Below are 16,386 nucleotides of genomic sequence, written 5' to 3'. Positions count from 1 at the left end.
TGATGCTTCCATCTGTGGCTCGACGACGGAGTTGGCTGAGGCACATGAATTTGATGTACGTACGTCGTGCGGCGCAGACGGTGGGGCGCCAGCTCGTTAATGCTGTTGGCTCGGCGTAGGAAATCCAGGACAAGAAGAGTTAACAGTAGCGACCTACTGATATTGATTGGTCACCAACTCAACTGTCATGCACACAGCGGAGGTGAAACAGACCCTATCTGTGATATTTTGTGGACGGCGTTGCTGTCTCCAGCACACCACAGTGGTCGACAATTATTGAAGGAAAAATGCAGTGAAAGATACCCGTTACAAACATCAATGCAGAGGTCTTATCACTGAGCACGATATCCTTGTAATATATGATTAGCGTAAGATTCTTGGAAAATGCAGTGAAAGATACCCGTTACAAACATCAATGCAGATTCTCTTCTATAAAGAACACTTGTACATCTAATAAGTTGGTTCAACTTTTTGGCAGTGAAGTGTCTCAACATATGATGATGTATAGAGGTTGTAATCCAGGCTGATGTTGTAAGTTGGTTCAGCTTCCAAATTCTTGAACCGGACAACCATTACCAATTTGTTCGACACCAATTTACTTGATAGATCTTAGTAAAAAAAAAAATAGAACATGAAAAAAATCTTTATCTTCTTGAGCATGGGAAAAACCAAAGCAAAAAATAAAACCATAGCACAATATTACCATTTAACATTTCGAGTCTGGACTCAGTTTGATCACAGTACAATGTTGCCATTTAACATTCGCATCTTACCAACCTTCCTAATGGCCCAAAACCAATCACAAAATAATATGCCACATTAGAGAATATTTAGTGCCATGAATAGAAATATTCGAGTTCAAGAGACCAGGATGCAAAAATTTTAATAAAAATATATGGGACTTCAAATCAAAATAGCATATCTACAAGTTTCATGGTGAACAAGCACGCACATAAATCATCTGAAAGGAGTTCTTACATCAGCAAATTTCTCGAGTCTTATGCTGAGTTCCATAGCCTAATCAGAGTCAACTATCAAAAACAAACATTCAAAATGTGACTTGTGGTTTTGAATGTTTGTTTTACCTTAAAAGGAACAATCACACGTCCTTGGAAGTTCACCATCTAACAAATGGTACCCTGCAACAATTATGAAATAATTTTACCTTAAAAGGCTTCAAAAGTTGACAGTCTCTAAGCAGCTCCTTTTCTGAAAGCTGGTGGTTTTCATCTTGATACATTCACGACACCTTTACAACCTATGACAGAGAGACAAGTGTAATTACACCAGATAAAAAAGGTTAAACCAGATTGCGCTATACTAAGAGTTCTACATGTTCGCTACGTCATGCACAGATATAATTGTCTAGTATGTCTCGCACTACCATAACTATGTTGGAATTGCACCGATATTCTGTAGTGCCTATACAAGTCTCAAAATGGTTACTGACAAGAATTATCTAGAAAGGGAACAAGGAGGCAGCAAAGGCAGCTTAATTAAAATACAACTATAATGCATCTAAGAGAATAATATCAAGATACATTTTGATCCAGATAAAAAGCATTTCAATCCACTGGCTTCCAAGATACTATAAGAGAAGACCCTTGAAATGTGCTACAGCTTACAAGTACTTCACCTGCTTGAAACTTTCAGACATGCTATGTGGTTGTTATAAGCCCTATCAAAATCAATATTACTATTATGAATTTTCATGATCTAGTGATGTGATTGCAAAAAATGTACCAGGACAAAGCATGCCTCTAACTGCTCTTAGCTGGTTTGTAGCCATGACCTTGAGCTCCAAACTGATGTGATCACAGAAAACATACTTGTCCAACTTGTTAAATGATTTGCAGTCAGGACGCAACCATGAACAGATAAATACCAAAAGACATGTCTTAAAGACAGAATTACAAATATGGGTAGAACAAGATGTTGAGGGGAGGAAGAAAAAGGTACAAAGGAAGAAAAGAAGTGTTGGCCTCTTACTCCATTTAGTCCACAAAACTACCTAATTCCCAGACAAACACACTGTTGTTTCTGGAAGTATAGCCTTATACCTTGTCCATGGACCTATAAACCCCATTGTCAAACTCTGATTACCACTCATGGTTTTTTGCTACATTAGTCAGTATCAGATCATCGGATCATTCTCTACTATTATCACATCAAGAAAAAATTTTGCCTTGTGTTAAAAAGGAAGAAGAATTGGAATCTTCACAAGACACTTGTGCATGTTGAGAAAACATTTGTGAGAGCATAGAATTATGACAAGCACTCTGAGCATTAGTCAAACAATTGGTGACTGTAAAACCCGAATGATGTAAAATGAAATGTTGGTGGCATGCAGCAAGAGTTCAAGTAAATGTTTAGCAATATATATGCATGTGCTTATATACTATATATATATATGTATATACATACATATACACAAGACACATATACATGTACACAAGTTCAGAAGATACCGGTTCTATACTGAAACCAGAATCTTGTCAGAGTATAACAGGTCAACCTGTATAGTGTTGATAATGGTCTAAACAATCCAAAAATTTTAAATAATGTTGGGTGTTGGCATCCTTCAATTTTTATTTTTCTGAATAGAAAGTTGGCATCTATGCAGCTTCATTCTAATAAGTAAAGAAGCTAGTTTCTGGAATCGAACCTTGGTCACTCACCTCGCAAGAGAACAACCTAACTCTGACACTAAGGTTTGCCCTCTATAAACAAGCATTGGAAGCAACAAATATTATTGTCTATCCTAAAACAATGGTAATCACATATAGATGATGAACTTTTTATACCTCTCAATGCAGAACTTAAGCCTTCAATGGTAGATGTAATAGCATCACAAGCAATCTGATTAAGATCTGCCTGAGGTTGTTGCACCCAATATGCCAACATGAAAACAGATACTGCATGAACATATTGTGTAACATGTTTGTGATAAGAAAAGTTTAAATTAAGAGATTCATCTAAGGACATAAGAATTCTTGTGAGCCACAACCATGCTTATGAAAAGATATCTGGACATCACAGGGTACAAATGTACATATGGACACTCTCTGCTTATGGGCAATACCAGCAACCATATGTGACTCTGAGCAATTCAATCCACCGAAAGCATAATGTACATTCCAATGGATCTTTTACAACAGCACTACATTCTCAACTCAGACTCAACAGAGAGCACATAATTCACTTCAAAGAAAATGAAGGTTGGCGAATTTAGCAAGAACAAATTAGAAAGAAGGAAAAACATAAAGAGGCAAATAACTTCCTAGCAACATAAGAAACCCACATTAGTGAAAGATACAAGACCAGAAACCCACTATAGATGAAGCTTGAAGTCAAGCTTCTCCATCCCAAGAACCGATACGATGAATATAACCACTGTATCTAGAATATGATCATGCTTTTCCTGTTTTTGGTTCCAGTTGCTGGAAAAAAGGAAACGGATGAACACCAAAAAGCGGTATGAAGATCTAGAACAAGATGGGTTCAACGGTGTGAAAACGATAAAGATGATCATAACCATGACGACGATGTGGAGGAGGACGAAGACGAAGAGGAGAAACAGCTCACCACATCCCGTCACCCACCGGAGAAAGCGGACCAATCGCCATCAACAGTAAGAACCCCAAGAGCAGGGCCAGCGACCGTTATCCCTTTAGCGGTTGCTAAGATTTCACGAACGGCCTTCGAAGGCCGGCAATCAAAGAGATCGAAACCCTTCATCTCCTCCTCGTCGTCATCAAGAACAAACCCAAGAGCAGGGCCAGCGACCGCCATCTTCTTTAGCGTTGCTAGGATTTCAAGAACGACATTCAAAGACCGTTATATCCTACTCCTCATCGTCCTCCAAAGCGGAGGGGGAAGGGGCGGACGCCGATCGCCGGTTTGAAGGCGGATTGGCGGGATATCCTGAGGAATTTGCTGGGGAGGATGATGGTTGGGTTACAGATCCGCGGAAAAGGTTGGCGCATCGAGGAGATCGTAGAACTCGGTGGCTTCGCCATGGAGGAGGCAGAGAAGAGGCGGGAATCAGAGAGATTAGGGTTCTCTCGGTTGGAGAAGGGAGGGTTCGGCGTGGGTAGGTCATTTCAACCCATCAAGAAACCGTCTCGAAATGGTAACCGAAATAACGAACACCCTCCGTGGGCTGGAACTGTGGGCCATGTCTCCCACTTGCTGGGCCCCTACAAATTTTAATATATCTTCCAAATATTAAGATTATTACTATATATATATATATATATAATATTATATTTATATTATATGAGTATACTTGAGCATTTGGTAATACGAGAAAACACAAAGCATCAGATTAATTTACAGATACGTTCATGAGAGCACAAAGGAGGCTCGGTGGGAAATGATAGCGGGAGCTGAAGCATGCATGTCCTCTCACTTCCCGGGGACAAAGTTGGTGGCGTAGGCCCAAGCGTTGTTGTTCACCGGATCCGCCAGGTGGTCCGCCAGGTTCTCCAGCGGCCCCTTCCCTGTGACGATGGCCTGCACGAAGAACCCGAACATGGAGAACATGGCCAGCCTTCCGTTCTTGATCTCCTTCACCTTGAGCTCTGCGAACGCCTCCGGGTCGTCGGCGAGGCCGAGGGGGTCGAAGCTGCCGCCGGGGTAGAGGGGGTCGGTCACCTCGCCGAGCGGGCCACCGGCGATACGGTAGCCCTCGACGGCGCCCATCAGGATGACCTGGCAGGCCCAGATGGCGAGGATGCTCTGGGCGTGGATCAGGCTGGGGTTGCCGAGGTAGTCCAAGCCGCCCTCGCTAAAGATCTGCGCGCCGGCCTTGAACCAGACGGCCTCGCCGAACTTGACGCCGTTGCGGGCGAGGAGCTCGGGGAAGACGCAGCCGAGGGCGCCGAGCATGGCCCAGCGGCAGTGGATGACCTCCAGCTCCCGGTTCTTGGCGAAGGTCTCGGGGTCGGCGGAGAGGCCGGCGGTGTCCCAGCCGTAGTCGCCAGGGAACTCACCGGTCAGGTAGGAGGGGGGCTCGCCGGAGAAGGGGCCGAGGTACTTGACGCGGTCGGGGCCGTACCAGGGGCTGCCGGAGGAGACGGGCTTGGACCTGGCGGCACTCTTGCGCATGGTGATGCGGCCTTCGCCGAGGATGTCGGAGGCCGAGGGAGCGAGCTTGACGGCCTTGCCAGCGAGGGAGGGGGAGGAGAGGGCCATTGTGGCAGCCATGGTTGGATCAGGGAGAGGGTGGTGAAGTAGAACGAAAAGCCTTGGAGGAGTGCGTGCTGTGAGAGGTGATAGGCTGCAGGGGTTTAATAGCAGAAGAGGGGACGGGAGTCCTTATCCATGGAAATCTTTATCTTGGTTTTGATTGGCTACTGAAGTTTCAGGTGGCGGATGAGTTCCAGCGTCTGGCAGTCCATCAGCCACAATTTAGAGTGAGATACTCGTTGGATCTTGTGTCTATTTCGGTGGTCGCAGTGTCTCCGAGGTTTGCTACCACACATCTGTTCTCGCTGCCAAAGGGCGAAGCTTCCAGATGCAACTAGAAATCTTGAATTAGATGACGTGGTCTTGCTCTGGTCCAATAAAAATGGTGGAAACGTCATCTTGGCAGAGTAGCAATCCGATCGATTTTATCTTTCTTTTATTTTATGTTGACTATATCTCCAATTTAGATGTTGAGATATTATTTTCCCCACAGTATCCCTCAAATACAGTGTGAATGAACACTATCAAAGTTTATACATCCGTGTACAAAACTTTGATACATCCATCTACAACGTGCACAGTTAAAAATGCTCAAACTCAAATTAATAACTCTTATAAATCAATCAACATCTGAATCGACTTTCAATACGGATGAGGAAGCTTTTCTTTTTGGGAGGAACTGTCATGCTGTAAAAAGATCAATTTCTTTTTTTTGGACGTTCTCAAGAGCTCAGTGGTTTGTATAGCGTAGTTTTGTGAGATAAACAAAAAGATACAGGCATCCAATTCAAGACATCCACGCAGATGACATTCCTGCATAAGAGACTCTGATGTCAAAATCACCTTTGAAACAACCCCAGATGACACAAGTTCAAACAGGAATAACAGATCAATATACAATTATGTATGTTATTGTAGTAAAGTTACAGTTTAGGCAAGAAAGGAGGCCTAGAGAAGATTTAGTACAAGCTCGTAGTTCTTGGAAAAGGTTAATATATTTCACTGTGTGCAAACAGATCCTCCTACAATTTTAATCTAGTTTGATACTTCGTAGTCAAACATACAACAATGTTTTCAATTAATCTAAAGATACATCCACTTCAGCTATTAAACAGTTGGACTGTTTGAAAAGGAGAGATGGAAGACATCATAGCTATTGATGCAGTGGTGGCCCATCATCATCGACATTACACCAAGATGGGCATCACAGACGTCTTTGAAGAACCTCCATCACATGCACGAAAATGATCCACTTGTCCAGTTTGGAATTCATATTATCGCCGATTGGTTCACAGCAGGATGGCCAACTGGTTCCGCTGTTGAGTTCTGAGGATCATCAGGAAAACACAACAAAGTAACATCTTTAGAAAATAGAGAAACAAAAATGATGAAAATACTTTGACGCAATTGAGGTTCTTAAAGCAATTTTATTTTAAAGCAAAAGATCAAAAAGCATATTTGGTCAGACAAGCTTCAAAATGAAATACTTAGATAAAGGTGTATCACAATATAAACCGTGGCAGATCCAGGCGTTTTAGTATTCTAGTGTTCCCTGATTTCCAGACATGTTGAATAAGATACCTCTAACGGATACTTTAAAGTTTAAATGGTCAGACCTTCAGAAGCATAACAGTTAACAACCCAGCAATGCGACACGAAAGAAAAGATTGACCCTGTGAAGGCCCTCAGTGACCTTTTGATAAGTTATGCAATCTTGCTCCTTGGTAAGTCACGTTTTCGATTACTCATCACTCATTCGATTAACATTAACTGGCACTGGAAACAATATTCAATAGAGTAGGTTTAGAATGCCTAAACTTACAAACCATGTATAAGGAGATGAGATAAGACTGAGAACATTCAAGTCGAGGAAATGTCTGTCACTGACATTGTTCCTAGAGGACTTAAACAGCTTGTTTTAAAGTTCAGTGGCATATATTTCTATGTTCAGTGGCAGACCTTGGATAATATTATCCATGAAATTTTGTAAATGCTCAAGGCCTACATGCTTTCGGGAAAAGCTTTATACAATATGGACTAGGAACTTTTCTTCAAGAAGTTTTTATCTCCTCCAAACAAAGAATAGGGAGTCGATGAGCCACTTGATTTTCTTTACTCCACTATCTGTGATCATTGCCATTCGATCTCAATTTTGTTGATGGACTTATATCTAACTAGGAGAAACATGTTTATTTTAGTAATTTTCAAGATCATACACAATGAAGTCTTCATCGATGATAACGTTATTACAAAACTCATGATCTACAATCAAATTGATCACAATATCTATAGCACTACGTATGTGTAATACAATTCTATTATCAGATTTTAAATTTTTTTTTTTGCTTTCTATATTCTTCTGATCCAAGCATCATATCATTTCACTTCATTCAATCTTATCCTTAATCTTGATTATTGATGCAGATCCTTCAAATGGTTGATGACTGCTCAATATGGGGTTATGAAATAAGTAGTCAATGCGATATTGATGAAACACCATGTTTGAATTTGGGTCTTAGTCATTTAAGTTTGCCATACACAATCATAGCCTAAGTTGAAATATTGAGCAACAACAGGTGTCTTAACAGAGGGGGAAAATGTCGACATCAAGAATGATACATGTAAAACAGAGAATTGATCTAGTGAGGTTGAGCAAACAGTTGGTTACTTACAGATATTGGATCAAAAGAAAGAAACGTAAATATTTGGGCCAGCAAACCAGGAAATTTCCAAACTATTTGCATCTGAACTAGTAAACAAACAAGTTTTACTTGCCGCGAAGCCTGAATATATACTTGCGTAACAAAAATCAATATTGATATTTAAAATTTCGACATTAAGATACCCCTAAAGATCAGTTTACTGAACCAAATGATGCTTAGTTGGGGTATAAAAAGCTGGGAGACAAGTAAACGAGTAGTTGGTGCCTCGATTTTGGGAGATAATGTCAAAGATTCTTCTGAACAAGATGATGAAATTCTTGTCATTCACTGTTTAATTTAGCATACCGACTCTAGACTACAACAAATAAAACGGTAGGAGCATCGAGGGTCAATTAACAACAGAGAACAGGAGTACCGAACTGTGCCCTAGCTAGCGGGAGAGATTGCGCAACCGCAGAGAGTGGGACGCTCTGCTTACCTTGGAGTTGGTCCGGCCACTGGGAAGAGGGAGCTTCCATGAGCCGCCCGCTTGACGGCTGGAAGGCGGAGAGGATGGCGGGGGATTCGGAACGCCCCTCCCATCTGCGGCTAAACGCAATCAAGGAGAACTCACCGGCACGAGTCAAAACAGGACCTTTCTGACAAACCGAAGTCGCGGCTCACACAGAGAAGCCGACGGACCTTACCACGCACCACTTGCCGGGCACATCAACGGTTGCAATTGAAGCGGTGACTTATCTCGCGTTTCAAGTAGCCCTGGGTTTTGTTTCTGACGGGATGAGGCTTACCTGTCGCGACCAGGGATCACGGTTCGCAGCACTTAACGATAAGATGACGATTGACGGATGGCTGATAAAACTGTTCCCTGCCTCAACCTAGACAGCGGAAGTGACCAGCTGAGCGCGGATATAGACGATAGCGGAGGGTTCATAACGGGTAAGAATTGGAGAGGATTTGGCTCCGCTATGCTATGCCATGCCGTGCCGTGCAGCAGTTGAATCACGTACCGCCGGTAGTCAACCTGGCGGCGTGGAGTTGGGCAACCGCCACGTCACGCACCAATCCGGGTCGCCGCCCTCGCTCCATCAGTGGAAAGATTAGGTTTCTTCTACTTTCCCGTTCCACAGATTTATGACAGCGTCGGAGGGCTTTGCATGATCTCGTCCTGTTCTCGCTTCATCGTCACCCGATCCTTCTCCTCCAAGGTGCGATTTAGATCCCATCTTTCCCGCTTGTATGAGCGATTGCGTCCTGCCAATTTACTAGCGTTACTTGCTTACTAATCTCCCATTGGAACTAACATGTGTAAGTTATTGTTTTCTCATCTTCTATGGATCTTGATTTGTAGATGACCTTCATATTATTCGTATAGAAAGTTGGTATTTAGGGTAATTATCGAGGTATATGTAGTCGTTGTGGCAGATGGCCCATGTTGATTACTCGTATAGAGTGATACGGGTCCTCTTGATTTTGGAATTCGTGGAAGAAGGAGATGATGAGCAAATAGCTGATGGATTCGAGTAAAAGGATTTTCAAGTGGGATCATTTGAACAAGCTCGTTTTAAAAGGGCAAAGGCTGGAACACAAAGGGGAGGGTTCAAGAAAACGAGACTAAACAACTAAATTTCTGATGTGCTCTGATCCATTTAATCAAGACCAATCATCATGTAAAATCGTTCCTTATCACAATTTCCAATTGGCTCAAGGAAAGATTACAAACAAGAAATTTACTTTCAGTAGTGCAATTATTCTATGTTTTATATGCAAACATAGTACGGGAACAAAGACCCCTCAAAAATGAGTTAGATTTCATGCCTTCAAATGGTTTAGAATTCTTTCCTTACACCTAGCATCTGTTGAGTATTGCTACTATCACTGAGGCATCTTTCAAAATTCCAATTGTAGAAGCAGCACAATGCTGCAGCATCTCTGTATCAGATATCTGTGTTTTAGCTCTAGGCTATTCATAATGATGTCTTTCTAATCTAGATAGAATCAGCAGAGCTTTAGGTTTTTAATGACAGGGATCTTTTGCTTCCTTTCTAATATGGATAGAATCAGCGGAGTTTTAGGCATGAATAGAGATTTCTAGTAAACCCACAAATGAACGGGAAGGACCGCCCCACAGAGCTGCAACAATAGAATATGCCGATGGTTCCAGTAAACCCAAACACATATGATTTGCCTGAGTCAGTCTGGGAAAACCTTCCGACCATCACTTTATAGAAACACTATGAAAACGGCCAAGTCACTACTAGACTAGTGGGCAAGCTACAACTAAGGTCATGAACTACTCTATTTACCTCTACTCTTCTCTTGCCTCGGATCTAGCCTCTGATCTTGCTCTTAACCAACCCTACCTCTAAGAAGTGTTAACCCCTGTATTTATGCCGCTATGCTTATAATGTCATATGCTATTTGAGACTATTGGTTAAATTTATTACGATTCTGGTTTTGTCCTAAAATTCAGCAAATTATAAACCTGATGATTTAAGAAAGAGAATGATGAGATAAGAATTTATTCACGATTCTGTTACAAAAAAAGTGATGCAGAATTGTCTAACATCTAAGAAACAATTTGCTACAGATTTCATTAAGTTTTTCTGTTTGGCATTTTCTAGCTGCAATGAACAGAAAATATTTAATTGTATTTCAGACATGTAACTCATTAATTTGAAATAATAACACTATCAGTTAATAAGTATGTACAATGATCCATGAAGAAAGGAATGTGAGAAAGTGATGGAAACAAGGTTCCATTTGGTGGAAGTCTATAGTATGGAACCCTGTTTTTCAACACTATACAATAATTGGAATAAACAGGGATCAAGTGCGAGAAGTATACATAACCAAAATGTGTTCTATTTATCTGTATGTGTCGACTAATAAAGATAGGTTTTTTTGTTTTCTAGTGTTTCAATTTCATATCTAACTTGGGTTGTCTTATGTCCAGACATGACTTTACCACCCAAAAGCCATCTAAAAGTTAACTCAATTTTTTTACAACTCAACAATAGAAAGCTACTAAATAAGACTAAATTGCAAGCATCTCCTGAAAATTGTAATAGAACTCTTGAAATATAGATGCAGTAGATTGTAATGTGAACCTCTATTATTTGCTTCTTCTTCATCAGAATGTTTTGAGTGCTGGGCCTCATCTCAGCATCTTGCAACTGTCTCATTAAGATCGTGTGTATTGCCATTCTGAAGGCATCCTGACACACCACATTCTGTGTTAGTTGGGTTTTGCTGGCTGGGATGTAAGTTACTAATACGAAGCAACCTTGTGAAAGTTAGGGCTATGTTTTTTATTTATATCAAGGTTTGACAGCACCCGTAACTCCTGGATAATGTACATGTCAATATTTTCTCTTCACAAATCCTATAATGCTTTCCTATCAACTTCTGATTGATGTACATGTCAATATTTTCTCTCATCTCACTTTCGTTACACTTTTGTATACTGGATGAGGTTTTTATTCTTCGACATTCTTCCACTTCTTGTTTGACCATATTATGTCTTTCATTACATTCTTAAGATGGCTCGATCAGCATTAGATGAGATGACAGAATCTGGTGCATTCAATCGCACACCATCAACTTTCCGCAATTTTATTTCAAAAGACAAGACTTCTCAATTTCCTGCAGAATCTGGAAGGTATCACTTGTATATATCATATGCATGTCCTTGGGCATCAAGATGTCTTTCATTTGTGAGGCTCAAAGGACTTGACAAGGCCATCAGTTACACGGTGACTCTCTATATCCTAGGCATGTTTATCTTAGGAAAATATATAATAACATTTGAGCAATTGCATCTGATAGGCTGTCAAACCAATATGGGAAAGGACAAAGGAGAGCGATGAACATTTTGGATGGGTTTTCCCTTCTAGTACAGAAGAACCTGGAGCTGAACCTGATCCCTTGAATGGAGCCAAAAGTATTAGGGAATTATATGAGCTGGCTAGCTCAAACTATACGGGGAAATATACGGTGCCTGTATGTATTCTGTCTATTGAACTATACTTTTTTTTTTTTTCTTTCAGTGTACTCAACAAGTGACCTTCCTTTCGCTTTATCTTATTTGGCAGGTTCTCTGGGATAAAAAACTTAAAACAATTGTGAGCAATGAGAGTGCAGAAATAATCCGTATGTTCAACACTGAGTTTAACGATATAGCTGAGAATGCAGACCTGGATTTATACCCATCTCATATGCAAGCTTTGATAGATGAGGTCAACGAATGGATATATGACACGATAAATAATGGGGTATACAAATGTGGCTTTGCCAAGAAACAAGGTCCTTATGACGAGGTAACTATATCTACTACAACTGATTTTTTTTTTTTCCTTCACTTGAAGTGGATTATATGACTATCAATCTTTAAATCATGAAAATAGCCTTTTCACTACTTTCTGGTTGTCTAGGCCGTGGAAAAATTATTTGATACTTTGGACAAATGTGAAGAGACTCTCAGCAAGCAACGGTATATTTGTGGGAATACGCTAACTGAAGCTGACGTTCGCTTGTTTGTCACTCTCATCAGGTTCGATGAGGTATGTACCTCAAAATTTAACACAGCCTAACATCATGAAAAGTGAGCTGATGCTTTGTCTTTTTTCCGGTTTATTTTTGTTAGAATATACAATCAATTGTGTATAATTTATGGAATTCAATATGCAAAATAAGATTTTTGTGTGAGCAAATTATTGCTTTAGGCATCTGATTGTTCCTATTTTGATGTTTGTACAGTGCACAGATTGTTTTGCAAGACTCTTGTTTAAGAGAATATTTTGAGGCAGTGTCCTCTGCATTTGACAAAAGCAAGTTTTAAGATGATATAACTAGTCAGAAACTTAACTTTGGCCGGAGTAAGATGTATCTATGTGACCTTGACACTGACTAGTGAGGAAGACAGGACTAAATCTATTTGATTTGTTTTAACCATAATATCTGCACTGGCAAAGTATTAACTCATGGAGGTGGTTGTTTTTCATTTGGGTGGGAAAAATGATATTCCTTTTTCTAATTGGAAATTTGAATTTAGCTTATTGGCAAAGGCCATACACATGGATGAACCTTAGTGGCCTGTGGCCTTAATGAGCTGGACTACAACTAATTCTGCTTAACCTTTAGAAACCAAAAGAATGTTAGTCTGATTCATCATGTTTGTATGCTAATGTTCCATCTATCAGAAAGTTATGAGCAGAACAGACATCTATCTGAGCTCTTGTAAATGCCTGTCCACAACCATTCTGTTTGGCCCAGTGTTAATCAATGTGATTTGCATACCCATCTCAAAAAAGGAAAATCTTTTAGGCTCATAACAAGAGACAAAATGGAAATCTAAGGGTTCAAAGATATCTGGGACCAAGGAAGGGTGGAAGGAGCTTTGCTATGTTTGCCATGAAACCAATAAAAAAAAAAAACAAGACAATGTGAGACCTTTAGTGGCACATCTGAATTTCACACCATTGAAACTACAGATGAAACTTCATCTGGTAACTTTTGGTGGAATGGCTAGTGCCATCTCTTCCCCAATTATAGTTAGATTGAATTGTAAGCACGCCCTCGACAAAACATTTATGTTCTGATTCAATAGGTTGCTCTAATCACAGGGGAAGACATTTTTGTTTTTATTAAGATACTGTTGAATCTGATGTCTTAAATGTCTACTAAGGTGCTTTATTATTTGCATTGGGATCTGGATAAATATTGACTATGCATTCCGTGTTTCTCGTATCTGTAAACTAGTTTATGACTGGTATCAATAGATTTCTGGTTTTCAACCTATCGACTGTACTTTTAAAAAGCATCATCAAATTAGGCCATTAGACTATAGTATGTTATTTTGGATGCCCACTCGATCACTGAACTATATGTGATTTCCACAGGTCTATACTGTTCATTTCAAGTGCAACAAAAAACACTTGCGTGAATATCCAAATCTATTCAATTACACCAAAGACATATACCAAATTCCAGGCATGAGCAGCACGGTGAATATGGCACACATAAAGAAGCACTACTACGGAAGCCATCCTTCTATCAATCCATTTGGGATAATTCCAGTTGGTCCCGGTGTAGATTATTCTTCTCCGCACGACAGAGAAAGATTTGGGTCTTAGGTTTCCGCCTAACTTCGGTTCCTCGTTCTTCTGAAGAAGTTACCTACCTATGTGGTTGCTCATGATGATCAAACTTTCTGTTGTACTTTTCGGACATCTGCGTTTCTATAGAATCGTATATCAGGCTGGTTCATCGAACTAATGATGTAATCAAATGCAAGTGGATTTGGCAATCTTAAAAGTGTATTAATTTATTTTCGTGTTCTTCTTGCTCATGTGGGACAGTTCAACAAATTTGTTTGGGTACGTATTGATGAACCAAGGTATAGATTGGCAGTGGATTCCATGATATCAGGATTGCAATGTCTGCACATGATATCAGTTGCCAATGCAGCAATTTGCTGCACCTGAGAACATTCACATGGCACACAGAAATGTCTGGGGATGAACCGTGACAAAGGCTAGGAAACACGGGACGGTCCGTGGAAGGGCAACGTGATGGCATGTGAAGAGATGAATGCTGGAAAAGCAGTGATGTACGCCGAACAAGAAGCATCGTTCTCGTCACAGCGGTGAGGAGACCCAAAGGGCAAAAAGAAGAGTCGGTCCCTCCTTTTTGGTTGCACTGTGGCTCGCCGGAGGGAAGAGAGGCGAAAAGGTCCGTTAAGCTGACGTGCCATCGGAGATGCGACGGAATCGGGACCCAAATCGTGTCACGAGGCGTTTCTCTGGGGCCCACTTTTCGCGATCTTGTCGGGCTCGCCCAAGAATCCAAGCCAGAGCGCGACCACCGACACGTAGGCCACGTGGAGTATGCGCCGCTCGTAGGTCTCGAATAACATGTTTCTGACCGGGTCCCACTCCGGGCCCGGTCAGGGAGCTTGCTTTCTTATCCCCCATCATCGACAGCTCGCTCTGGCTCTCGCTTCCACGCTGAAGAAGACGACCAGGTTCGATCTCCTCCCTCCTCCTACGGCCAGCAAACAGAAGGGGTAGAGAAATGGCAAGAGGAGCCGCGAGAACTCCCTCCTTCGTCTTCCTCTCTTTTGTGCTGCTCCTGATCTGCTTCGCCACAGGTTAGCTCGTGACTTGCTTGATCCCTTAGCCGCTGTTTGTCGCCATCTTCTTCTGATCTCTGCTCTAAACCTTGTGATGACAGGGGGAATGCAGTCGGTGCAGGGGCAGGTAACACCGACGGACCTAATTATGCGCCTCACTAACTGTAGTTGTTCGGCATTTTGCTTCCCGAACTGTGCTCGTCTTGTCCATTCCACCGCATGTCATGGAAGTCGATGCAGACGTTGTCGTTGCTTTGTTGCAGAAAACTTGGTGCGTAGCGAAACCTTCGTCGGACGAAGCAACTCTTCTGGGAAACATCAACTACGCCTGCTCTCAGGTGGACTGTAGCGTGCTGCAGAGGGGCCGCACGTGCTTCTACCCGGACAACCTCATGTCCCACGCTTCCATCGCCATGAACCTCTACTACCAGTCCAGAGGAAGGAACCCGTGGAACTGCTTCTTCAAGAACTCCGGCCTCGTGGTCGCCACCGACCCAAGTGAGATCTCCGATCATGTGCCCCATTCGAACGACACCCGTGTAGATCTCACACACATTTGTTCTCTCTTACCTTTTGCAGGTTATGGGAGCTGCGGTTATGCCTGAACCCCAACCAAGAAGACAACACCGAAGAGTGGCTTTCTGCATTGTTATGATGGATCTGATTCTGGTTGGCCGTAGTGAGAATTTATTGTTGTCTTGCTATTAGAGAAACCTTTAATTGATTCCAGGATAAATGTAGCACATCTTGCAGCATTTCTTCCACAATCAAACTCTGCATGCATTTAGAAGTTTTCTACCGGAGGTATGGATGTCATGTGGGATTCAAAGAGTTCGTCTGCGAGGGTTGCAGCTTTCACGTGGAAGAAAGATAGGGACATACACTGCACAAGGTTTTACTAAGTGACTCGACAAAAGCGTGATGCAAAGCTGCCTATTCGACTAAATAATCCATTCATTCATTCATTCATTCATTCATTCGTGCCCCGTAAGCTAAGCTCGAGTCTTTATCATCCAAGTAAACAAACAAAAAAAAGATCACCTTCGAGCGCTCCTGCACTTGAAATCCTACTCATCATGAGGAGCGAAACATAGGAATTTATCTCATGATTCGGTACTATAAATCTAGTATGATCCACCTGAAGACAAGCTTCGCACTGTTGCCTACATGAATTCGAAGGACGGAATAGGTGGCACGTACAGAACACGGGCACCGACAGCTTCGCTTCAGGCCAAGCAATCCTGAGCTGGATCGCCATCAAGAAGCGTGCGAGTCTCACTGTGGAACGAGCTCGTTCGGGCTGTGTTGGAATGCGACAGTTCGCATGTGATCTGAGAGGACCGAGATGTACAAAACACTAGAATATGTAGTTTGGGCATTAACTTTTATCTGATACCCTTCGGT

General features: G+C 41.7%; 3 protein-coding genes and 1 long non-coding RNA gene across 7 annotated transcripts; 2 read left to right on the top strand and 2 right to left on the bottom strand.

The window, feature by feature from the left end:
• Positions 1-4,303: 4,303 nt before the first annotated feature.
• Positions 4,304-5,287, bottom strand: LOC104001037 (chlorophyll a-b binding protein of LHCII type 1-like). The gene has a single exon (XM_009423213.3). The coding sequence runs from the start codon at positions 5,206-5,208 to the stop codon at positions 4,408-4,410; it is 801 nt and encodes a 266-aa protein (XP_009421488.1). The 5' UTR covers positions 5,209-5,287; the 3' UTR covers positions 4,304-4,407.
• Positions 5,288-6,064: 777 nt separating this feature from the next.
• Positions 6,065-8,696, bottom strand: LOC135624896 (uncharacterized). The gene is made up of 2 exons (XR_010491823.1): positions 8,332-8,696; positions 6,065-6,516 (listed from the first exon to the last, which is right to left on the bottom strand). It is a non-coding gene; the product is annotated as an uncharacterized LOC135624896 (long non-coding RNA).
• A 168-nt stretch (positions 8,697-8,864) lies between these two features.
• LOC135624893 (uncharacterized) lies at positions 8,865-14,178 on the top strand. Its single transcript, XM_065128949.1, has 6 exons — positions 8,865-9,058; positions 11,393-11,605; positions 11,679-11,852; positions 11,945-12,169; positions 12,284-12,412; positions 13,751-14,178. The coding sequence occupies exons 1-6, from the start codon at positions 9,008-9,010 to the stop codon at positions 13,982-13,984; spliced, it is 1,026 nt and encodes a 341-aa protein (XP_064985021.1). The 5' UTR covers positions 8,865-9,007; the 3' UTR covers positions 13,985-14,178.
• A 649-nt stretch (positions 14,179-14,827) lies between these two features.
• On the top strand, positions 14,828-15,780 carry LOC135624894 (major pollen allergen Ole e 10-like). Of its 4 annotated transcripts, none has more exons than XR_010491821.1 (5): positions 14,828-15,000; positions 15,084-15,146; positions 15,223-15,480; positions 15,562-15,651; positions 15,736-15,780. XR_010491821.1 is itself a non-coding variant. In XM_065128950.1 (4 exons), the coding sequence occupies exons 1-4, from the start codon at positions 14,925-14,927 to the stop codon at positions 15,585-15,587; spliced, it is 423 nt and encodes a 140-aa protein (XP_064985022.1). In that variant the 5' UTR covers positions 14,828-14,924; the 3' UTR covers positions 15,588-15,780. The 4 variants fall into 4 exon arrangements, 2 of the variants coding, with proteins under 2 accessions (XP_064985022.1, XP_064985023.1); XR_010491822.1 differs by having other exon boundaries at positions 15,724-15,780; XM_065128950.1 differs by having other exon boundaries at positions 15,562-15,780.
• Positions 15,781-16,386: the final 606 nt, after the last annotated feature.

This window comes from Musa acuminata, chromosome BXJ2-10 (genome assembly GCF_036884655.1).
Source record: "Musa acuminata AAA Group cultivar baxijiao chromosome BXJ2-10, Cavendish_Baxijiao_AAA, whole genome shotgun sequence".
Taxonomy (NCBI): Eukaryota; Viridiplantae; Streptophyta; class Magnoliopsida; order Zingiberales; family Musaceae; genus Musa; species Musa acuminata.
The sequence above is the reverse complement of the archived record's forward strand: the minus strand, read 5'-3'. Positions and strand labels throughout refer to the sequence as shown.